Source organism: Oncorhynchus tshawytscha, linkage group LG24 (assembly GCF_018296145.1).
Source record: "Oncorhynchus tshawytscha isolate Ot180627B linkage group LG24, Otsh_v2.0, whole genome shotgun sequence".
Classification (NCBI taxonomy): Eukaryota; Metazoa; Chordata; class Actinopteri; order Salmoniformes; family Salmonidae; genus Oncorhynchus; species Oncorhynchus tshawytscha.
In genome coordinates, this window is record NC_056452.1 from 19082943 (window position 1) to 19108780 (window position 25838).

Consider the following 25838-nt stretch of genomic DNA (forward strand, 5'->3'; position numbering starts at 1 on the left):
CTAAATAAATCACTGGCAGAGTCAATAGCAAAGCACCCCCACACCTCCTCTGCCATGTTTTACGGTGGGAACCACACATGCAGAGATCATCCGTTCACCTACTCTGCGTCTCATTAAGACACAGTGGTTAGAAGCAAAAATCTCAAATTTGGACTCATCGGACCAAAGGACAGATTTCCACCGGTCTAACGTCCATTGCTCATGTTTCTTGGCCCAAGCAAGTCTCTTATTATTATTGGTGTCCTTTAGTAGTGGTTTCTTTGCAGCAATTCGACCATGAAGGGCTAATTCACGCAGTCTCCTCTGAACAGTTGATGTTGAGATGTGTCTGTTACTTGAACTCTGTGAAGCATTTATTTAGGCTGCAATTTCTTAGGTGCAGTTAACTCTAATGAACTTATCCTCTGCAGCAGAGGTAACTCTGGGTCTTCCTTTCCTGTGGCGGTCCTCATGAGAGCCAGTTTCATCATAGCACTTGATGGTTTTTGCGTCTGCACTTGAAGAAACTTTCAAAGTTCTTGAAATTGTCCGGATTGACTGACCTTCATGTCTTAAAGTAATGATGGTCTGTCATTTATTTTTGTTTATTTGAGCTGTTCTTGCCACAATATAGACTTGGTACTTTAGCAAATATGGCTATCGTCTGTATTCCACCCCTACCTTGTCACAACACAATGCATTAAGGAAAGAAATTCCACAAATTAACTTTTAACAAGGCACACCTGTTAATTGAAATGCATTCCAGGTGATTACCTCATTAAGTTGGTTGAGAGAATGCCAAGAGTGTGCAAAGCTGTCATCAAGGCAAAGGGTGGCTACTTTGAAGAATCTCAAATATAAAATATATTTTGATTTGTTTCACACTTTTTTGGTTACTACATGATCCCATGTGCTATTTTATAGTTTTGATGTCTTCACTAGTATTCTATAATGTAGAAAATAGTAAAAAAAATAAAGAAAATCCTTGAATGAGTAGGTGTGTCCAAACCTTTGACTGGTACTGTAAATACAAACCATGTTTATCATTCACTAGAGTTCGCCAATAAACCTCTGCTTTCCTGGGCAACTCTACCTGTGTGTTTTCTCAGCTGTACATGACCCTACAGTACCTCCACTGGTCAGAATGTTGCCCACTGACAGTCAGCATTTTTCGGACACAGAGAGACTCATCACTCTGCTTCCTGGTTGAGTAGAGACCTGAACCACAAGGAGCAACAGTTATAAAACCTCCAGACAACCTACTGGCCAACAACTTCCTTCAAAGAGCTCTCTTCCAGGGCAGGGTTTGCAACACCCCTTGTGGTTAGGATACATTACAGCTGGCACAGATTGCATCCCAAGTGGCACCCTATTCCCTTTATGGTGCACTACTTTTGACCAGGACCCATAGGACCCAGATCAAACTATATATGGAATAGGGTGCTATTTGCGACACAACCTCATACTGCCAAGTGATGTGAAAGTGCATGAATCATATTACTATAATTGTGTCCCTTGTACCTCGACAGACCATTACCTGTCTCAGTGGAAGAAGCAAGTGTCCAAGACTACTATTTTACCGGATTTGGTCAACGGGCAGAGCATTTAGCATGGTTTGGGTTAAAACAGGCTGCGTGCCTAACAGATCGTCTCTGAAGTGGCTTTCTTCTTTGCTATCAAGGCTACCCCACGAAGACAAGTCCTCCTGGATACTTTTAATCAGACAGGAAGTATGATGTTTACATGTGATAACGAGCACCATGGTGACTGTCTGGCTGGGAATCAGACTGCAGCGAAGGCCAGGGCAAAGGTCACAAAGATGGGCAAGCTGAGGCCCCTCACTTTAAACACCTGCACACAGAGGGAAGAGGTACAGCAGTTCAGATAGTAGACCCCTCTAAATACAACAGAAATGCAATGCCCTGTTAGCTAGTATCCAAGTCAAACCTTGTGAAGTTTCTTTGCTACATTTTCCCCCCAGAAATAGCAATTTACTTGTATCCAACGAATGTGAAAAATCACATCATTGCAATTCTCATATCATTAAAGTACTAGACCCTATCTCCTGTCCTGAAATCACACAGCCACCGATTCCCTCCTCCCTGTTCCTGCATCAATCCGTCCTTAACCTTCCATACCTGGCTCTTGCAGGTGCGTTTGGTCAGGCCAAACTCCTGGTTGATGGGACCACTGTTGAACTCCTGCCACTGGCCGTGCACATGGGCCTGCACGTTGATCTGATAGGACAAGGCCCGCTCTGTCATCATACTGAAAGGATGCCTCTCACACGCCCGCACAGACATGGCAGGGTCCCAGTGTCTCAGTCTCTGCAGTGGATACACAGGTACACAGCCATTCACCCGTCAGTCTCTGCAGTGTTTTCTGGTGTAATGTATCTGCTGGTTATTACTTATAACCCTGCCAGAGGAGGCTGGTGGTATGAGCTATAGGAGGATGGGATCATTGTAATGGCTGGAATGGAATTAATGGAAAGGAGTCAAATGTGGTTTCCATTCCTTTTAATTTAATCCATTCCAGTCTTTACAATGAGCCCATCCTCCTATAGCTCCTCCCACCAGCCTCCTCTGAACCGTGCCATAGGCACTCAAGAGCAAATGTCCCGATTTGAGATGCAGTGTTGATGCACCCTGACCTGCAGAGAGAAGCCATGTGAGTCCAGCTCTCCCATGCTGGCTGCTTTAAGCAGGAAGTAGAAGCCATACAGTCCAATGGTTCGCGTGCAGTATTGAGGCTCCTGTAGGACGACACCAGGACAATATCGCCAATGACTAACACAACTGATTCCTTTTCAACTTGCACCATTTTGCAGTTACAGAGTTAAGTGAGATGGCTTACCCTCTCAATGACCATGCCGAAGCGCACTGCTTGTTGGGAGAAATCTGTTACTTGCATGTCTCCTCCACTGTGGAGCTGGGATGGGGGCGAACGAGGGAAAAAAGGGCTACGTCCAGGAGCAGATTGTCAAACAGTATGTTTGACCAATGATCCTCTTATACAGTGCCTTGCGAAAGTATTCGGCCCCCTTGAACTTTGCGACCTTTTGCCACATTTCAGGCTTCAAACATAAAGATATAAAACTGTATTTTTTTTTGAAGAATCAACCACAAGTGGGACACAATCATGAAGTGGAACGACATTTATTGGATATTTCAAACTTTTTTAACAAATCAAAAACTGAAAAATTGGGCGTGCAAAATTATTCAGCCCCCTTAAGTTAATACTTTGTAGCGCCACCTTTTGCTGCGATTACAGCTGTAAGTCGCTTGGGGTATGTCTCTATCAGTTTTGCACATCGAGAGACTGAAATTATTTCCCATTCCTCCTTGCAAAACAGCTCGAGCTCAGTGAGGTTGGATGGAGAGCATTTGTGAACAGCAGTTTTCAGTTCTTTCCACAGATTCTCGATTGGATTCAGGTCTGGACTTTGACTTGGCCATTCTAACACCTGGATATGTTTATTTTTGAACCATTCCATTGTAGATTTTGCTTTATGTTTTGGATCATTGTCTTGTTGGAAGACAAATCTCCGTCCCAGTCTCAGGTCTTTTGCAGACTCCATCAGGTTTTCTTCCAGAATGGTCCTGTATTTGGCTCCATCCATCTTCCCATCAATTTTAACCATCTTCCCTGTCCCTGCTGAAGAAAAGCAGGCCCAAACCATGATGCTGCCACCACCATGTTTGACAGTGGGGATGGTGTGTTCAGGGTGATGAGCTGTGTTGCTTTTACGCCAAACATAACGTTTTGCATTGTTGCCAAAAAGTTCAATTTTGGTTTCATCTGACCAGAGCACCTTCTTCCACATGTTTGGTGTGTCTCCCAGGTGGCTTGTGGCAAACTTTAAACGACACTTTTTATGGATATCTTTAAGAAATGGCTTTCTTCTTGCCACTCTTCCATAAAGGCCAGATTTCGCAATATACGACTGATTGTTGTCCTATGGACAGAGTCTCCCACCTCAGCTGTAGATCTCTGCAGTTCATCCAGAGTGATCATGCGCCTCTTGGCTGCATCTCTGATCAGTCTTCTCCTTGTATGAGCTGAAAGTTTAGAGGGACGGCCAGGTCTTGGTAGATTTGCAGTGGTCTGATACTCCTTCCATTTCAATATTATCGCTTGCACAGTGCTCCTTGGGATGTTTAAAGCTTGGGAAATCTTTCTGTATCCAAATCCGGCTTTAAACTTCTTCACAACAGTATCTCGGACCTGCCTGGTGTGTTCCTTGTTCTTCATGATGCTCTCTGCGCTTTTAACGGACCTCTGAGACTATCACAGTGCAGGTGCATTTATACGGAGACTTGATTACACACAGGTGGATTGTATTTATCATCATTAGTCATTTAGGTCAACATTGGATCATTCAGAGATCCTCACTGAACTTCTGGAGAGAGTTTGCTGCACTGAAAGTAAAGGGGCTGAATAATTTTGCACGCCCAATTTTTCAGTTTTTGATTTGTTAAAAAGTTTGAAATATCCAATAAATGTCGTTCCACTTCATGATTGTGTCCCACTTGTTGTTGATTCTTCACAAAAAAATACAGTTTTATATCTTTATGTTTGAAGCCTGAAATGTGGCAAAAGGTCGCAAAGTTCAAGGGGGCCGAATACTTTCGCAAGGCACTGTATTCTTAGGTGTGCCTGTCTACATGAACTCACAGTGTAGTAGTGCTTGGAGAAGATGAGGAGCAGCCAGGACTGAGGAAAGACATGGATCTGCTGCATTTCCTCTAGGTGGGCTCCTGGAGGGGGTCAAAGGTTAGGGTTCGCCATCAAGCAAACACTCACTCGCCAAAATATCACTCACATTTAACCTTTCACTCTAACACAAATGAATTCCTAACAATTCAAAAGTAACTACGTGAAAACAGTTAATACCTAAACATAATAATAACCCACCAATGATAATCTATTGCAACTCGTCTGAGATGTATTTAATTTTAATGAATACAATCAGTTCCTCAAGTCAATAAAAACGGAAAAGACATCTGCAGTTTCAGAATGAATCAGAATCCATCTAAGCAAAGGATGAAAACGTGTTATTTGCCTGGGAACATGCCCACTTGGCCCAGGGTGTGTACTGTGTATGATTTGATCAGTTCTGCTTATCAGAATCATACTGGTTAGAGTCACGTTGCGTGGTTCTTTAATATCAAACAGTTTTTTAAACTGGCTGCTCTCCTATGGGCCGCTGGTCTTCTGGCAACAGGCAGCAACACATTTTATGTGTCTCCAGCTGCATGATGGTTCGGACACGGGTGCCAGAGTGATGTAGTCACATACCGAGGCCACGGCCAACAGGTCTGGCTTTAGTTTAGAGTCCTTCCCCTTACACCATTGCAACATAGTAATGATGAACACATTGTACTATGAAAGGCCTTGTGTACATGAACTAATGCACAAACTTAACAAATAAACGGAACAATAGCAAAACAGACTTGATGTTTTCTAGGTTTTAGTGTTACGTCATGGAGCTTTGAAAGGTCGATGGACTTGGCGTTGTCACTCACGCTGAGTGATGCCGTGTAAGCGAAGGGCCCGGAAGAGAACGGTGAACCTCTGTCCCACAGGCTGTTCCAAGAAGACGCCAGCCCTCGGCCAACTGGAGTAAGAGAGTGAGAGAGCGTGAGAGAGATAAATAACGAGAGATAAGCTTGTGGGGCAGTGTAGTTATATGTCTACCAGAGTCAATGTTCAAACAAACAGGCCTAACATGTTACTCACGGACAGTACCGGTAGTCTACGAATTCCCTCCACTTGAACGACATACAAATAAACTTACGCCTGATGACTACCACCTTGAGCTCTGTGTGATCAGCACCTGGAGAAGAAGGTCATAATGAACCGATGAGAGGGAAGGATCTGAGCTGCAGGGTTGAACTGTAGGAATACCCAGTATAGCACTGTCTTCAGGAGCTGGTACTCACAGGCAGCAAAGACCCTGGAGAAGGCGATTAAAAACCAACATTGTGAGTTATGACTAGAATAGGGTGTTGTTTAAGTTGGACCTTACTCTAGCAGCTACCTGGGTGAACTTAGGGTCTTGTGGAGGAGTTCAAAGGGTAAGTCTCTCAGGTAGATGAAACATGTCAACTCAGTCACCAGGTAAAGCTCCAACCATCGCTCACACGCTCTCTGAAGACTGGTCTCCTTAAACTGAACCACACGGAAAAATAGGCAAACACACACACACACAAAAACATATACCATCATGCAAAACGTCACATAGACAACATAGACAAACGTGGATGGACATATTCAGACAGCAGTGCATTAATGTGTTTGAGGTGATTTGGCTCCCCCTAGTGTATATTTTTGAGCACTAACTTTTAGTACTACTTCACACACCTGTAGCTAGTGCAGCTTACCTTGCAGGACACGCGATGAAAGATACACACAGTGGAGGAGCTGATCTTATTTATCATCTCTGTTAGGCACCTGTCAATCACAGACATATTGTCTGTCACCTCATAATAAACTTCTGCTTTATTTACGATACACCCACATGAAAACATACTATAGTAAATACTATGGTAGGAATAATGTAGTGTTTTTATGGACTTTACTGTAGTGTTTACAGTTTGCTATAAGAAATACAATATATGGTCTTTACATGGCTTGTAGGTTTCTCACTTACGGGTGGCACAAATTGGGATGTGAGGGAAGGGAATGGGTATATGCCAGTTAAATACTGTAGTATTTACTATAGTGGACTATAATATTTTTGCTGAAATTTCAGTGTTTTTTTGTGGATAATACTCTAGTATTTACAATGGTATTCTACAGTATACTATAAAATTCAATAGTAAGTACTGAACAAGGGATACTACAGTGTGTAGTATAGTACTCTACAGTTTACTACAGAATTCTATAGTAAGTAGTGTAGTATTCTATTGTAAACTGTAGTTTTTTTTTTTTATGTGGGCACCCAGGGTGACTAAGTGACCGGGTGCGACTCTTGTAAGGGTGTTGGTGATTTCAAGCTTACAGTACATTCAGGACAAGCTGAGGAAATAAGGCCAATGTCGACATGGATTCATCTCATTCAAACCCATCCCCACCCAGTTTCATGGACATGAATCAACCACTTCAACTGGGCCAAATTAGGTCCCACAAGAGATGGGCGTGTATTCTGGAGGCATCATAGTATCACAAGTTATCCAATGTGACATACATGTATACAAGCAGGGAAAAGTTCATTCCTGTTCCTCCTTAACCTTGTTTTTGTTGAAAAGAGGATTAACCCGTTTTGGCTGAGTGATGGCCCGTTGTTGCACGCCACAGCATTGTTTTACAACACAGTGATCCTCCCAACGGTGTTGCTGGACAGTGTTGCGTAGCGACGTTCAAACATGGAACTTGGTGACCCACAGGGGTGCACGTACTTGTTCTAACCCAGCACTAGCATGTCAGATTCAACTACTCATCAAGCACTTGATTAGTTCAATCAGGTGTGTTAGTGTTACAAATATGCACTCCTATGGGTTCCCCAGGACTAGTAGTGTGGTGTGGTAGTCCGGCTCACCTCTGGAAAAGGTGTGGCAGGCCCAGCAGGGCGGCGGTAGAGAGCACCCCCTCTCCCCAGTGTTCAGGACATGCCTCTGGGTTATAGAGGGTCCTGAGGGCAAAGGAGAGGGCTGGGGGAAACCACAGGGTTAACAGTCTGACCATTAATTTCATTCATCAGCCGTGAGTATACTGTATGAGGGATATGGGTACATGAACTGTCATTGAACCAAATGTACTGTTTGTCAATGGGAATTAGGATTTACTTATTGGTCCCCGAGGGGGAAATTTGTCTTGGATGTATGTCATGGGTGTATGATTCTTGTAGCTACCCTCTTTGGTGACGGTGGCTTCTTTCACAGAGAGTTGGAGGACCAGGGGGCCTGCGGGTTTCTTCCCATTCTGTTTGTCTCTGCTGGAGTCGCTGCTGCCAGGTCGGCTGTATGCCTTGTCTTTCCCATTCTTACCACTTCCTGGTCCATGCAAGAAGAGGCACATGCTACAACTACTGTACTTCTGAAGTAATCAGATTACATACAGTTGAAGTCGGAAGTTTACATACATCTTAGCCAAATACATTTAAACTCAGTTTTTCACAATTCCTGACATTTAATCATTGTAAAAATTCCCTGTCTTAGGTCAGTTAGGATCACCACTTTATTTTAAGAATGTGAAATGTCAGAATAATAGTAGAGAGAATGATTTATTTCAGCTTCTATTTCTTTCATCACATTCCGAGTGGGTCAACATTTTTCAATTAGTATTTGGTAGGATTGCCTTTCAATTGTTTAACGTGGGTCAAACGTTTTGTGTAGCCTTCCACAAGCTTCCCACAATAAGTTGGGTGAATTTTGGCCCATTCATCCTGACAGAGCTGGTGTAACTGAGTCAGGTTTGTATGCCTCCTTGCTCGGACACGCTTTTTCAGTTCTGCCCACAAATTTTCTATAGGATTGAGGTCAGGGCTTTGTGATGGCCACTCCAATACCTTGACTTTGTTGTCCCTAAGCAATTTTGCCACAACTTTGGAAGTATGCTTGGGGTCATTGTCCATTTGGAAGACCCATTTGCGACCAAGCTTTAACTTCCTGACTGATGTCTTGAGATGTTACTTTAATATATCCACATAATTTTCCTGCCTCATGATGCCATCTATTTTGTGAAGTGCACCAGTCCCTCCTGCAGCTAAGCACCCCAAAAACATGATGCTGCCACTCCCGTGCTTCACAGTTGGGATGGTGTTCTTCAGCTTGCAAGCCTCCCCCTTTTTCCTCCAAACATAACGATGTTCATTATTCCTGAGAAGTATAATGGCTGCATGATCCCATGGTGTTTATACTTGCGTACTATTGTTTGTACAGATTAACATGGTACCTTTGTGCGTTTAGAAATTGCTCCCAAGGATGAACCAGACTTGTGGAGGTCTACAATTCTTTTCTGAAGTCTTGGCTGATTTCTTTTGATTTTCCCATCATGTCAAGCAAAGAGGCACTGAGTTTGAAGGTACGCCTTGAAATACATCCACAGGTACCCCTCCAATTGACTCAAATTATGTCTATTAGTCTATCAGAAGCTTCTAAAGCCATAACGTCGTTTTCTGGAATTTCCCAACCTTTTTTTAAAAGGCATGGTCAAGTTAGTGTAAACTTCTGACCCACTGGAATTGTGATACAGTGAGTTATAAGTGAAATAATCTGTCTGTAAACAATTGTTGGAAAAATTACTTGTGTCATGCACAAAGTAGATGTCCTAACTGACATGAAATAACTATAGTTTGTTAACAAGAAATTTGTGGAGTGGTTGTAAAACAAGTTTTAATGACTCCAACCCAAGTGTACGTAAACTTCTGACTTCAACTGTAGATATTTACACAACTGTACACAAAGACACACTTAAAGATACACCTAAGGTGCAAATATAGCAATGATAAGGCAGTGAAAAAAAGAAAAACATCAAGAAAACATCAACTACACAACACTTGAAAGGACCAATTTATTGGTTTTATTTACTGAATGAGAAAAATGAGACCTATATGCTGAGGGAGAACACAATAATCTAATCACATACTGTATGTCTTTGCGGAAGGGACTAATGGAAACCAGCTGTCTGAATTCCGGATTGTCTCTATAAAACATTATATAGAGGTGTTAATTCCTCACAAATTTCCTAAAAATGGCGTCAGAGGACAAGCATTTGGCACTAACTTCTGTGAATAGGGCCAACCCAGCTAGCACATTTTGTTCTGAGAACCATATGTTTCTTAGAGCTTGGTGAGAGCGTGGTTGTCCAATGGTTATTTTGCATACAACCTTCCCACAACGTTCTAGGAATGGTGCAGGTTAGTTGCTTGGCTTTGGAACATTGTCAGCACATTTAAGGAACTTGACAAAAAATATGTTATTTTCTTGGTATTTCATTACTTAACAGACCGTTTACTAAACGTTCAAACATGGTGACATTTCATTTCAATTTTGGTAATGTTCTAGGAACGTTTGCCAACTGATTTGACATTGAGAATGTTCTCAAATAGTCCAGAGAACATTAAGAAACAATGTTTCTAACATTTCCTACAAGTTTCCTCACAAGATCTAAGGGCCCGGGGCTGAGTTTCTACTAAGCTAACATATGGAATTGTTTTAAGAAGGTCATACCAACGATCATTTAGCTATTTGATTTGGGATTTATTGACCCCTGTAAGTATCAAAAATATATATATTTTTAAAAGTATTTGATAATCTCTTAAAAACCAATGGGAAGAGGACTTAGGTGAGCAACTTTCAGATGAAATTTGGCAGAATATGCTTCAGAGAATACATTCTTCATCTATTTGTCTACCAGAGATTTTTTTTAAATTATTAATTGGCTGCATTGGTCAAAGGCAAAATTATCCAAGACTAGATCAGAAATAGATCCTACGTGTGACCAACGTAAGCAGGCTCCTGCTACTTTATCGCACATGTTTTGGACAAAAGTGACAGATTTCTGGATATCCATTTTTTAGACGTTTTCTAATTTAGTGGAGAGGCCTATAAACAATCTGCTTTTTTTTTCATTACTCGGAGTGGCACCACAGGAGGCCCCTCTAAACAGTTCTGTGGGCATCATACTGACATGTACTAACTACTCTTCTAGCTAGACTTCTTATACTATTTAAGTGAAAAGATAGGTTTCCTACTACTTTTAACCATTGGATAAAGGAAGTTATGCAACATCTCAAACTAGAGAAAATGCACTACTCCGTTAGGAGATCTGCAATTACATTTGATAATATCTGGCAACCTTTCCTATCCTTTGTAGAAGACATGGACCCAGTTAGACATGGACGACATAAACCAACCCAAGTTAGAATTTGTATCACTATTTTTACTCTTCTTTAATTTTTGTTTGATTATATTTGAGTTTTTTATTATATTATATATTATATTATATTATAAAAATTATATTTAAATTCTTTAAGTCTGGTATTGGGGTGGGGCTCTGTTGGAGAATGGGGAGGGGGGGTTTAGGGTGGGTTTAATCTGTGTGTGTTCTGTTGGAGCAAGGGGGGTTAGGGTGGGTTTGATTTGGTAGGGGATCTGTGTGTATTCTGTCCTCTACCTGTTCTGTTTGTATTATCTGTATTATCATAAAAAATGCCAAATAAAAATACCTTTGAGAAAAAGAAAAAAACCACAAAATACTTATTGCTATTAGCCCAAAGAAATGCATTGAATAGCATATTCATGAATATTAATTGATTTTCGTGTTGCACGGAAACCGACTCTAAGTGTTAAAGTCATGTTCTCAAATTGTTCTGAGAACTATAAGAAAACTTTCCATAAAAACCACAAGAAAACGTTAGTAACGTTCAGAGAACGTTCTAACACCATGCCCACAACGGGCGCGTGCGTGCGATCACATGCGCCATCGTGCACAAATTGATTTTGTCCCCCCACACCAAACGCGATCACGACACGCAGGTTGAAATATCAAAACAAACTCTGAACAAATTATATTAATTTGGGGACAGGTCGAAAAGCAATAAACATTTATGGCAATTTAGCTAGCTAGCTTGCAGTTGCTAGCTAATTTGTCCTATTTAGCTAGCTTGCTGTTGCTAGTCAATTTGTCCTAGGATATAAACATTGAGTTGTTATTTTACCTGAAATGCACAAGGTCCTCTACTCCAACAATTAATCCACACATAAAACGGTCAACTGAATAGTTTCTAGTCATCTCTCCTCCTTCCAGGCTTTTTCTTCTTTGGACTTTATACGGCGAATGGCATCTAACTTTCATAATGAGGTGATTTACCACAACTGACCGACTGACCTCAGTTCATCTTTCAGTTACCCATGTGGGTATAACCAATGAGGAGATGGCACGTGGGTACATGCTTCTATAAACCAATGAGAAGATGGGAGAGGGACTTGCACCGCGTTCAGCGTCACAAATAGAACTGACTTCTATTTTAGCGCTTGGCAACACAGACACTTGTTGGCGCGCGCGAGCAGTGTGGGTGCAATGATTGAATAACATGTATGTGTACATTTATTCTGCAACGCACGCAACGTGGGCGGTGTGGTCAGAATCTAAGAATGTTATTTAAAAACATATACATTATGTTCTCAGCATCAACAAAACACTATCCTCTTTCTTTGTTTAGTGCGTTCAGCTCCATTTAGTGACACAGTGGACTCCATGGATAGAGGACAGTAGATTATAGGTTTGAATCTCACTGATGCCGTGTCACAATAAAAAAAATACACGTGTTTGTGTAATTAATGCCAAAAGAAAATTATTTCTATGTGTCATATCTGTACTTGGAGTTCAAAAAAGTTACCCCAAAACAAGCTAGCAGTGTTATTAAAAGTCTTATTGGAACATTCCACAAATGTTTTAAGGAAGTTATTAAAAAACTACAAATAACCTATAAGTTCCATTCTCAGAACATTAATAAAACCTCCCAGGAAAACTTTCAAAGGAACCAGAGTAAAATGTTCTCAGAACTTCCCTGCAACTTAAAATAAACCTTCACAGAACAGACAACATTTTCACTTCAGTTCTCAGAACGTTTAAAAAAAACGTTCCGTTTTTCCGGTGAGGAAACTTATGGATTCGTTCCTAGATCCAATGGGAAACGGAAAATGTACGTTTCCACAACTTCCAAGGAGCCAAATGTGCTAGCTGGGAAGTCCGTCTCCCACAACACAGAAGACCATAGAGAGGATGCAGAGACATTAGGGTTGTAATACTCTTATCTCCAGCACACAGCACAGATAACGCTAAAAAGTATAGTAAAGTCAGTAAGAGATGCAGAGATACTGTAATCAGATCAAAACTCTGGCCTCTGGGAGACACATTTAAGAAGTGCACCTGCTCTGTCCTGAAGGCTCCTTGCCCTGTGCTGTCTGGTTGACATGTAGAGGTTGCTTAGGGTGCCTGACTTGGTGAGATTAGGGCAGTGCAGCTCCCACTGGCTTCCCAGGCACTCCAGCACCACGTCTGACAACAAACAGACAACACACTGAGCCAGGCAAGTTTTTGCTTTTGTTGTTGTTGTTGACGTTACGTATGCTGACAGCTCCCACTGCTACGGTATCATGACCTTTCATGGCACATTTTTTAACTGGGGGTCGTCAACCTTTCAGTGACACAGCACCCTCCAAGCATTTTGTTACTTTACTTTAAAAATGGTACATTACATATTTCACCTTATTAAAAAGAGCAAGAGGGGAGAAAATAAATGGAAACAGCATTCATGGAGAGAGAGAGAAAGAGAGAGAGAGAAAGAGGGAGAGAGAGAAAGAGAGAGAGGGAAAGAGAGAGAGGGAAAGAGAGAGAGACAGAGAAAGAGGGAGAGACGGAGAGAGACAGAGCTGCATTTCCTGACAAAATGTTTTTTTTTTAATGTTTTAAATTGAGTGTCATTTCCCCAAATTTGAACCCCTTATTCAAGGTTTCAAAGACCTCTCTGGTGAGAATAGGCTACCCGTCCTGTTGGGGGAGAACGCAGAGAGCTGTGGGTTGGCAGCGCACTACATTGCTGCCTGCCATAAGATGAGGGACAGCATCTGACAGACCAACCAACCTGCAACATGTCCTCTATGCTTATTGTTATTGTTCAATGTATGGTTATTTTGACCCTTGATTATTGTTGTTACTGTTGTCACGTTGACAAGATTGATTATTATTATTTTAATTATGTTAATATTGTAAATCTCCAAAGTAAGCTTTGACAATTAGTACATTGTTACATCATGCCAATAAAGCATATTTAATTGAAAATTGAGAGAGAGAGAGAGAGAGAGAGAGAGAGAGAGAGAAAGAGGGGAGAAAGAGGGAGAGACAAAGACAGAGAGCGAGAGCGAGAGAGCAAGAGAGAAAGGCATACAGAGGGAGAAGAAGAGGGAGAGAAAGCGAGAGAGAGAGAGAGAGAGAGAGAGAGAGAGAGAGAGAGAGAGAGAGAGAGAGAGAGAGAGAGGGAGAGAATGAGAGAGAGAATGAGAGTGAGAGACACAAAGAGAGAGAGAAACAGATGGACAGGCACGAAGAAAAACCTGGTTGGTTGTAATGGACAACACTGCGGGACAGGAGGTAGAACAGGTCCTCTGGCGTAGCCTTGCTGGGATGACCTGGCACACTACATAACAAATACACACAAAAACACATCATCCTAAGCACACAAATCAAAAACTCAAATGGTAAACACCTAACTCATGGAAAATCATCTAACTCTTGTCAGCAACTTGAAAAGGCAAACTAACACAAGGTGAGCCCTTCAGAACACAACCATTTTGTCCCAATCAGAAGTCACCCCTCCCGTCCAGCCCAAACGCTCCCAGCGTGACCATCTCACCAACTCTACAGGTGGGTCTGCCCCCTTTATGGTGGCCATTGTGCTCCACACAAAAGCAGACCAAATGAAAGATAATCATATTCCAATGTGGCATGCAGCCTGCTCCACACTGGTTGCATGCGGCTGGCAGCAGGCCCCAAATGTCCGATCAACTGTCCTCCCTCTGTCTCTCCTTCTCTATGGTTGTCAGTGTTTGCCCTTGCGGGCCTGGCAGCGTACCAGCGTCTGGGGCTTCTGGGCAGGCTGGTGCTCGCTGGGAGGGTAAGCCGTGGCAGGGGGGGCTCATCATGAGTGCAGGGCTGTGGAGAGTCAGCTGGAAAACAAACAGACGGGAGAGGGGTGAGGAGAGGGGTGATACACAAGGGGGGTTTGGACTCAACAGTAGACACATACGACTCTGTGACAGTAACAATGGCAGACTTTCACGTTAAGTTTGGAGGTGCAATGATGGATTGGCATTGAAATTGTTGTGATACTGTAAACGCCCCCCTCCCCAAATGATCCGTGTTGAATAAAAACCTCTCGTGTTCAACTTTACTCTGCATTTTGCATCCCAATGTAACCTTTACAAAGTATTCATAATAGTTTAGTTTATCAGCGATTGTTTTCCCCTGTGACTCTCCTCTGCTCTCACAGATGCACACAGCGTATCTGGAAGATGTCAAAGGCCTAATTGTCTCTGGGATGGCACTGCCAGTCTAGTTGGAAACCGGCTGCTGTCAGATCTCTCCAGGTGCCAATCTCCCCATAACTTTGCCAGTTTCTCAACACCAGGTTGGCGTGGTTGGCATCAATCGGGTCTAGCACCCCTCCTGGTAGGCAGGGCTCTTGGTTGGGTCACACTGACATTGGCACTGTGGACACAGCATGCCACGTACAGATTTCGGCTGGCTTAGAGCTCTGTGGTAACATTGGAGGAGTACCTCTTGAAGAACCAAGGCCCTCTGCCAACCTCAACTAATCTTAACACTGTTAATACTGTACCCTTCAAGACCTTTATCTTAGGATAATAAACTTCTGTCAAACTGTAGCACATAGGTCGCACACACACACACACACACACACACCTGTCCTTATGGTCCTGAGTGATGTGTTGAGGGCCACTCTCATGGTTCTCTCAGCTTGTGCTTGCCCCAGCAGATCACTGCCAAGGGGGTGGCGCAGCTGCCAGCGGTTGGTGTGGCCTGCTTGTGTCCTTTGACGGCCATGTGAGGAGGCAGACAGCTGGACACAAATAGTAACCAGTCAAAATAACAAGATATGATAGAAAATATAACCATATGGTTAAGATAGAAATGTTTGGTACACATTCATGCTCATCTTATCCCTATAGTCCCTTCATGCACCAGCTCATGCAGCTCTCAGGTAAAGACTGATTACTATAAATCATTGGTTGCCTGTCAGGATTAGGACATTTACGATGTATCTCTAACCTACTCAATTTGACACAGCAATAATCGTGGTTCTGTTCTAGTCCTTCAACTACCCTGCTAGAAGTAAAATAAAAATGTCGAACTATCAGTACTGGGGAGTATAACTCCACATGTCTCTCTCACCATTCTCTCTAGGGACAAATGGCCTCGGAATGCCTTGACCGGAGCCTTCAACACTGATCTATGCACATCAAGATCGGGAATGTGCATTTAGCAAAGTGTCGTTAATAACGGTTAATCACAGAGTTAAGTATTTTTATGTCTTCTGACTTACACGGGCGGAAAGCCAGACGTCACACCCCTATGAAATAGAGGGTTTCCGAAGATTTTTCCAATAGAGTTGCCCGAGCTGCATCCACCTCCATTCATAGGCAATATATGTGTCATCGTCGCCATACGGGATCCCCTCTCACACCAAAGACAGAAAAGGGACCCTTTGCAAAAAACTGTCAAAATCTTTCATTCGAAATAGAATCAAGATGTTCTACAAGTGACAGGTGATTATTACGCACACACGGTCCGATTCCTTGACCATTGAAATTGATCTGTACTGCCACATTATCATAGGGACCACGTCTAGGCTAATATCCGTTACCCAGAAGTAAAATTATCGCGAAAATGGTCACTTCGCCGTTAAGTGAATCTGTACAAGATATATTACGTCTATTCCTATACGTTAGGCCCCACATTAAAAAGCATTTCCCAGTAGATGTCAATGAATTAATTTGACTCTCAATTGAAAGTCACAATCTATGTGCCCAAAAACCCCAGTCAGTCCAGAAATTAATTGAGTGAGAGATATTATGTCCAAGTCAATCACCTGCTGTGTATCAATTAATTTGAAAATAACATAATTACCAACTAGCGGGATCTTCGTCAAGTCAAACAGAATAGAAGTGCACTAATACCCAAATTCACATTTCAAACCAAATTACATTTAACGTTACATGCATGATACACCCAGTGGGTGTGGATACAATACAACTTCACACATCAGATGTAGGCAATAATCTCATATGTAGGCTACATGTAGCCAGCCTCTTAGCTCCAGGTCTCCCACATCGAAGAGGCTACGGAATCACAGAATATCTTTACTGTATGACTCCCTGATAAAATAAAGGTTAACCAACATCTACTGTTATAAATCGGTCCGGGTGAAGGTTGCCGAGTGCTGATTAAAGTCAATTCCACGATGTACTTCACATCAAAGGAAGCACATAGTGGAGTTCAGTTTAGTCAGCAAGGTGCATGGGACTCTACAACAGCAAATATTGTAAATACAGTAAACATGTATTTCATGTACGAAGTACTGTAAGTACATCGTTAGAGTTGAGTTTAGTCAGCGCCTTCCATGGGGAACCTACAACAGTAAATATTTACGTTGAAAACGTACCCGCCCACATGACCACCAACCAGACATTCAAAAAATTACATTCACTTTTTTTTCTGATCGGAGGCATCATTTCATGCAACTGGTCCATCAAACTGTGCCTTCAAACTTTTGCTTATTTGATGGCGACCTAGACTTTTCTAGAACAGGTGAAGACATTTTCAACAAGCCTACAGAATGGAAGGGGAGACCAGGGTTGGTTGTCACACGTTTTACTCGCATGTGTATTTCTCAGCACCAGTATATCTTACAGGACTCTTTTCAATATTAGGAGAAAGACCAAGGTCAAGGGTTGAAATGGGGACCCTTTTTATCCTCTTGTCTTATCCCAACATAGAGTTATAAACCATCAAACACACTCTGTCCACTTGTGACAATCGTGTTAGGTGGCAGACATACCAGGAGTCTATGAAAGGCATAAGATCACAGTCCAACACAGAACATATTCCTTGAGAAGTTACAACAGCTCACCCCAAATTCTGCCTCCACAATTCCCACTTTGATGCCATGGAAACCGTAGGCATCATCATACATGACATACAGTATCTGAGCTGTCCGACAGAATTGAAAACCTTCTGGTTGATGGGAAATTGGCATTTTACACAGAAAGGGTGGTCTGAATGAAACTCCGAAAAGGTAATTTAATAATAACAATCTAGGGAAAAGGGAGGTTCGTAGGGATCGGGGTCATTTCGATGGCAGTAGGCACTATCATCTCCAATAGGGCAATTTGGATTCCCAATAAAGGGTGAATCAGTGGCGAGATCCGTCAGGTCATTCAAGTTGACTTCGGTGGTCATGACCATCTGGTTGGGAAGAGATTCTGCTGTTTCACACAATCTCCTCACCAAGGTCATCAGGCATGAGAACAGGCAGAGTGATAGCATAAGGACTCCAACCAGGCCTAAGATACCTTGCAACACGAGAGTTCCAATGTGCCCCAGTCTAGTTCTCACCCATGCAAACAGATCCCAACCCCACTCAATATCTCGCTTGTTTACAGTAGCTACCACCTGCCTGATAGTTGCCACAGACTTAGCAACCCCAATGGAGGAATCTGGGATGTAAATACAACACTCTGTCCCCACCACCGCACAAGCCTCCCCCTTATCCGTTTGGAGAATATCCAAAGCCAATCTATTTTGTAAGACCATGGTACGTGTAGCTACAAGTTCAGCAGTTAATGCTTTCAATTCAGTGGCAGTAACATTACCCAATCTTTCTACTTCATTGGCTAGTTCTCAAATGGAATCAAGCACAGTTGTCATGCCATCGTTTGAAGTAATGCAGAGAAAACCTGTTTTGTGGTGCCAGCTACAAGGGTTCTCCTTATACAAATGAGAAAAGGGTGATTTTGGGGACTGGGGTAGCACGCACAGCAGGAACAACATAGGCATCATAGCAGGATCCTGACCAATTCGTAGGCAGATAATAGTATACTTTCCCCCAACTGGAGACCGGTTCCATTTGCTATATAACACAAATAACCTGGGGGAGATTAGGCCAGGGTGATGGGTTGCTTGCGCAGAGAGGTGGGACTATTAAAATCAAATATTCTCATATTAAACACCCTATCCTCCACCCAATCAAGCGCTCTGTTTGTAAGGTCACCTGCTTTGGTCTACATCAATATTTCATAAGCACCTAGGGGTATCGCTAGTAACGGCATAGTCTCAGCACTGTCTGGTAACAATCCACAACCCCAACAATCTGATCCATTCTGTAGTGCAGAGATATTACTAGCTCATTTTAAGAAAGTGTTTGACCCTGGGAAAACCCCATAACGTTCATGTCCTCTTTTTCTTCTCTTCTGGTCGGCGCGGTCATCGGGTCAAGGTTCAGGTCAGCGGGGTAGTCTACTTCTGGCCTTCCCCCTGTGGAAGCCGGGCCTCGTTGGAGCAGAGAGGATGGGGAGAGGCTACTAGCTCGGAGTCTGCTACCATCCAGAAGATGGCCGCAACCACAATGGCTGCAAATCCCAGTGTACGCAGAGTTTCCCTTCTTCCCTACTTCACCTTCCAACAGGACAATGACCCTAAGCACACAGCCAAGACAAGGCACGAGTGGCTTTGGCACAAGTCTCTGAATGTCTTATAGTGGCCCAGCCAGAGCATGGACTTGAACCAGCAACGCTCTCCATCCAACCTGACAGAGCTTGAAATTATCTGCAGAGAAGAATGTGAGAAACTCCCGAAATACAGGTGTGCCAAGCTTGTAGCGTCATACCCAAGAAGACTCGAGGCTGTAATCGCTGACAAAGGTGCTTCAACAAAGTACCGAGTAAATGGTCTGAATACCTATGTAAATGTGATATGAGTTATTTTTTAAAATAAATTAGCAAACATTTCTAAAAACCTATTTTTGGTTTGTTATTATGGGGTACTGTATTGATGAGAGAGAAAAAAAACGTAATACATTTTATAATAAGGCTGTAACGTAACAAAATGTGGAAAAAGTCACAGTCCAACACAGAACATATCCCTTGAGTAGTTACAACAGCTCACGTATGACTCATACTGTGATACTCTAATAATTGTATTACTATCCCAAGATATACCACAGCCTGTCCTTTCCATTTGGAGAAAATTAAGCTTGGTGGGCAGATCAAGCAAGGAGGTGGGCAGAGCCAAGCACGAGCTAGCGAGATCCTATTGGTGCGTTCTAGCATGTATTTGCATATTTCTGTTAGGGAACACCTACTATGTGAAGTGCTCGTGCAATTACCCAATTCGCCCTTGCACTCCTTCTAAACAAAAACCTTTTTAGAAACTTTGGCAAATGGTCAAGTCTGCAAAATGTCATCCACTCTGTTCATAACAGATTATTGTTTTGGGCACAGAAAACTGTATTGAGATCAAATAATTAATTGATGAGAAAATATGCTGAATATCGTCCCAGTTCCGTCTCACTCCATACTCTCCCACTGCAGGCCGTATTTGGTGGCGAGTGGAATTCCAACCGGATGCTTCAGCTTTATACATTGTGTGAAATAATTTTCTCCTTGTTCTATCTGTGCTATTACCACAGAGTTTCTAAACCCAGAGGTGCAACATCGTCAGACTTCCAGGAACGCTTGCGAAATAGACCAAGCAGACCAGGCGTGGGTTTGGGGTTTAAGAAGTCACTGAGAGAAGTGAAAAATGATTCTTTAGTTGTTAATTTTCTCTGAATATAAGGCACAACCTAGATTTGAGCCATGTCTTAAGTAGTTGAACATGTTTTTACTCCAACCTCGTGAAAGTAGCAAACTGACACATTTTCATTTTCGTCAAAAACAACTTTACTCGATATCGAAGGTGTGCCTTTGATTTGAAGACCTGCACATGTGCAGTTTGTTGCGAGACAACCGTTAAACCCGATGACGTGTTTCTGCGCATGAGCTCAGCTAGTCAACATCACCATGACATCACCTACAAGAGTGATCTGGGATTTCTATTGGAGAAGCAGTTTCTGCCTTCGTACTGTACTGTCTTTGGTATTTCCTCTAGGTGTGAACGCAGTCAGCCCAGCCGGTAATATACTTGTGTCCCCTGGCAACAGATTCCTACATAAAGCATCCTCCATTCAGGCTGCAAAGGGAAATGGATTCCCTAGGGAAAGCAAGAAGAAGATGGTTGTCAGGAGTAGTGCAGTATTATCATAAGGAGATGTACACTTGGAAAACGGAGGAGGAATGGAGGGAAAAGGAGAGGGAGAGGAGGTCTAAGAGAGAGACTGAGCTTGAAGAGGGTGAGCTTGAGTCGGATAAAAATGGTGGGAAAAATGGAGATGGTTTGTTAAAGAAGAATGGTAGAAAGTGTAAGAAGAGGGAGCGGAAGACAGGAGGAGAAATGAAAGTGTGTAAGGGGTGCGTAACTGGTGGCAGGGAAGTCAAACCCAGGAGAGCAGAACTTGGTGAATAGCTGGAGCAGTTTAATATATAAAACTAACGGCATACAAAACAACAAACACATGGGTACAAACCCCGTAGCGCACCAGTAACACATAGCATGAGTACTTACAAATAAACAATTCCCGACAAGGAAATCGGGGGAAACAGAGGGAAAATATACAACATGTAATTAGGGGATTGAAACCAGGTGTGTGTGAAAACAAGACAAAACAAATGGAACATGAAAAATGGATCTGAGATGGCTAGAAGACCGGTGATCGACCTCCGAACACCGCCCGAACAAGGAGAGGAACCGACTTCGGTAGAAGTCGTGACAGTACCCCCTCTTGACGCGAGGCTCCAGCAGCGCGCCGACACCGGTCTCTGTGACGACCCGGAGGGCGAGGTGCAGGGTGATCCGGAAGGAGACGGTGGAATTCCCGCAGCATAGAAGGGTTCAGCACGTCCTCCTCCGGAACCCAGCATCTCTCTTCCGGACCGTACCCCTCCCAGTCCACGAGGTACTGAAGGCCCCTCGCCCGACGTCTCGAATCCAGGATGGATCGAACGGAGTACGTCGGTGCCCCCTCAATGTCCAGAGGGGAGGGAGGAACCTCTCGCACCTCAGATTCCTGGAGCGGGCCAGCCACCACCGGCCTGAGGAGAGACACATGGAACGAGCGGTTAATGCGGTAATCAAGGGGAAGCTGTAACCTATAACATACCTCGTTCACTCTCCTCAGGAATTTAAATGGCCCCACAAACTGTGGACCCAGCTTCCAGCAGGGCAGGCGGAGGGGCAGGTTTCGGGTCGAGAGCCAGACCCGGTCCCACGGTGCGAACATCGGGGCCTTACTGCGGTGACGCTGAAGATGGACAAGGGCGCCATCCCATGTTTCCTCCGCGCGCCGGAACCAGTCATCCACCGCAGGAGCCTCCGTCTGACTCTGATGCCAAGGAGCCAGAACCGGCTGATACCCCAATACACACAGGAAAGGAGAGAGGTTAATGGAGGAGTGGCGGAGTGAGTTCTGGGCGATCTCTGAACACTGCCCACTCCCCTGGCCGGTCCTGGAAGTAAAACCTCAGAAACCTACCCACATCCTGGTTAACTCTCTCCACCTGCCCGTTACTCTCAGGGTGAAAACCTGAGGTAAGGCTGACCGAGACCCCCAGACGTTCCATGAACGCCCTCCAGACCCTCGACGTGAACTGGGGAGCCCGATCAGACACTATATCCTCAGGAACCCCATAGTGCCGGAAGACGTGAGTAAACAGGGCCTCCGCAGTCTGTAGGGCCGTAGGGAGACCGGGCAAAGGGAGGAGACGACAGGACTTAGATAAACGATCCACAACGACCAGGATCGTGGTGTTACCCTGTGAAGGTGGAAGATCGGTTATGAAATCCACCGACAGGTGTGACCACTGCCGTTGTGGAATGGGTAAGGGTTGTAACTTACCTCTGGGCAGGTGCCCAGGAGCCTTACACTGGGTGCACACCGAGCAGAAGGAAACATAAACCCTCACATCCTGAGCCAAAGTGGGCCACCAGTACTTCCCACTAAGACAGCGCACCGTCCGACCGATCCCAGGATGACCAGAGGAGGGTGACATGTGGGCCCAATAGATCAGCCGGTCGCGTACAGCAGACGGAATGTACAGACGCCCAGCTGGACACTGAGGGGGAGCGGGCTCTGCACGTGATGCCCGCTCAATGTCTGTGTCCAGCTCCCACACTACCGGCGCCACCAAGCAAGAGGCAGGGAGTATGGGAGTAGGATCCATGGGCCGCTCCTCTGTCATACTCCCGGGACAGTGCCTTAACGTTCTGGGAACCTGGTCTGTACGAAAGGGTAAAAACAAAACCGGTGAAACATGGCCCACCTTGCCTGGCGAGGGTTCAGTCTCCTTGCGGCCCGGATGTACTCCAGATTGCTGTGGTCAGTCCAGATGAGAAAAGCGTGTTTAGCCCCCTCTAGCCAATGTCTCCATGTCTTCAAGGCCTTGACGACAGCCAACAGCTCCCAGTCCCCCACATCATAGGTTTGCTTTGCCGGGCTGAGCTTCTTCAAGAAGAAGGCACAGGGGCGGAGATTCGGTGGCATACCCGAGCGCTGAGAGAGCAACGATCCTATCCCGGGCTCGGGCGCGTCTACTTCCACTATGAACGCCAAAGAGGGATCAGGATGGGCCAGCACGGGTGCCGATGTAAACAGAGCCCTTAGTTGCTCAAAAGCCCTGCCCCCCTCAACTGACCACTGCAGACGTACAGTACCCCCCTTCAGCAGTGAGGTAATGGGAGCAGCCATCTGACCAAAACACCAGATACATCTCCGGTAGTAATTGGCAAACCCTAAAAATCGCTGCACCTCCTTTACCGTGGTGGGTGTCGGCCAATTACGCACGGCTGAAATGCGTTCACTCTCCATCGCCACCCCTCATGTGGAAATGCGATACCCTAGGAAGGAGACGGCTTGCTGAAAGAATAGGCATTTCTCAGCCTTGACGTACAGGTCATGCTCCAACAGTCATCCAAGTACCCTGCGCACCAAAGACACATGTAAAAGGCGCATGTAGCGGAGTATATCAGAATGTCATCAATATACACCACTACACCCTGCAGGTATCTGAAAATCTCATCTTCAAAGGATTGGAAGACTGATAGAGCATTCATCAACCCGTACGGCATGACGAGGTACTCATAATGCCCTGAAGTGTTACTAAACGACGTCTTTCACTCGTCTCCCTCCCGGATACGCACCAGGTGGTATGCGCTCCTGAGATCCAGTTCTGTGAAGAAGCACGCCCCGCGCATTGACTCAATCGCCATGGTAGCGGGTAACTGTACCTCACTGTGATTTGATTGAGACCTCGATAATCAATGCACGGGCGCAGACCTCCATCCTTCTTCACAAAAAAGAAACTTGAGGAGACAAGTGAAGTGGAGGACCGAATGTACCCCTGACGCAGGGATTCGGAGACATATGTCTCCAGAGCCACCGTCTCCTCCTGTGACAGAGGATACACGTAAACGCTGCACTTCTCAGGAGTCACCAGGAGATTTATCGCACAAACCCCCCATCGATGGGGGGGTAATTGAGTCGCCTTCTTTTTACAGAAGGCAAGAGCCAAATCGGCATAGTCGGGGGTGATCGCACAGTGTAGACCTGGTCTGGACTTTCCACCGTAGTAGCACCAACTGAAACCCCTACACACCTCCCAGAGCACTCTTGCGACCACCCTGCAAGAGCCCTCTGTTGCCATGAAATGGTGGGGTCATGACGAGCCAACCAGGGAAGACCCAGTACCACGGGAAACGCAGGAGAGTCAATGAGAAAGAGACTGATTCTCTCCTCGTGACTCCCCTGCATCACTATGGCCAGGGAGATAGTGGCTTCTCTGATTAGCCCGGTGCCCAATGGTCGACTATCCAGAGCGTGTACGGGGAACTGTCTAACCACAGGAATAATGGGGATCGCTAAACTAAGAGCGAGCGCTCTTAGAAAGGTCAACAGTCCACCAGCACAGGGAGTGTGAGGCAACATTGTACATAGCACTACCAAGCAAGTGGCACCATGGCGGACGTAAAGGTAATGGCGGACTGAACGAAGTTACAGTGCCTTGCGAAAGTATTCGGTCCCCTTGAACTTTGCAACCTTTTGCCACATTTCAGGCTTCAAACATAAAGATATAAAACTGTATTTTTTTGTGAAGAATCAACAACAAGTGGGACACAATCATGAAGTGGAACGACATTTATTGGATATTTCAAACTTTTTTAACAAATCAAAAACTGAAAAATTGGGCGTGCAAAATTATTCAGCCCCTTTACTTTCAGTGCTGCAAACTCTCTCCAGAAGTTCAGTGAGGATCTCTGAATGATCCAATGTTGACCTAAATGACTAATGATGATAAATACAATCCACCTGTGTGTAATCAAGTCTCCGTAAAAATGCACCTGCACTGTGATAGTCTCAGAGGTCCGTTAAAAGCGCAGAGAGCATCATGAAGAACAAGGAACACACCAGGCAGGTCCGAGATACTGTTGTGAAGAAGTTTAAAGCCGGATTTGGATACAAAAGATTTCCCAAGCTTTAAACATCCCAAGGAGCACTGTGCAAGAATATTGAAATGGAAGGAGTATCAGATCACTGCAAATCTACCAAGACCTGGCCGTCCCTCTAAACTTTCAGCTCATACAAGGAGAAGACTGATCAGAGATGCAGCCAAGAGGCCCATGATCACTCTGGATGAACTGCAGAGATCTACAGCTGAGGTGGGAGACTCTGTCCATAGGACAACAATCAGTCGTATATTGCACAAATCTGGCCTTTATGGAAGAGTGGCAAGAAGAAAGCCATTTCTTAAAGATATCCATAAAAGTGTCGTTTAAAGTTTGCCACAAGCCACCTGGGAGACACACCAAACATGTGGAAGAAGGTGCTCTGGTCAGATGAAACCAAAATTGAACTTTTTGGCAACAATGCAAAACGTTATGTTTGGCGTAAAAGCAACACAGCTCATCACCTGAACACACCATCCCCACTGTCAAACATGGTGGTGGCAGCATCATGGTTTGGGCCTGCTTTTCTTCAGCAGGGACAGGGAAGATGGTTAAAATTGATGGATGGAGCCAAATACAGGACCATTCTGGAAGAAAACCTGATGGAGTCTGCAAAACCTGAGACTGGGATGGAGATTTGTCTTCCAACAAGACAATGATCCAAAACATAAAGCAAAATCTACAATGGAATGGTTAAAAAATAAACATATCCAGGTGTTAGAATGGCCAAGTCAAAGTCA

At 44.2% G+C, this 25838-nt stretch overlaps 2 protein-coding genes across 2 annotated transcripts; both read right to left on the minus strand.

Annotated features, from left to right (window-relative positions):
- Positions 1-5421: 5421 nt before the first annotated feature.
- Positions 5422-8001, minus strand: LOC121840661 (BTB/POZ domain-containing protein 16-like). Its single transcript, XM_042305219.1, has 6 exons — positions 7836-8001; positions 7523-7634; positions 6366-6435; positions 6023-6153; positions 5819-5938; positions 5422-5599 (listed from the first exon to the last, which is right to left on the minus strand). The coding sequence occupies exons 1-6, from the start codon at positions 7999-8001 to the stop codon at positions 5500-5502; spliced, it is 699 nt and encodes a 232-aa protein (XP_042161153.1). The 3' UTR covers positions 5422-5499.
- Positions 8002-12817: 4816 nt separating this feature from the next.
- Positions 12818-16568, minus strand: LOC121840662. The gene is made up of 6 exons (XM_042305220.1): positions 16049-16568; positions 15898-15955; positions 15409-15565; positions 14561-14654; positions 14043-14125; positions 12818-12987 (listed from the first exon to the last, which is right to left on the minus strand). Exons 1-6 carry the CDS (start codon positions 16168-16170, stop codon positions 12818-12820), a joined length of 684 nt encoding a protein of 227 aa, XP_042161154.1. The 5' UTR covers positions 16171-16568.
- Positions 16569-25838: the final 9270 nt, after the last annotated feature.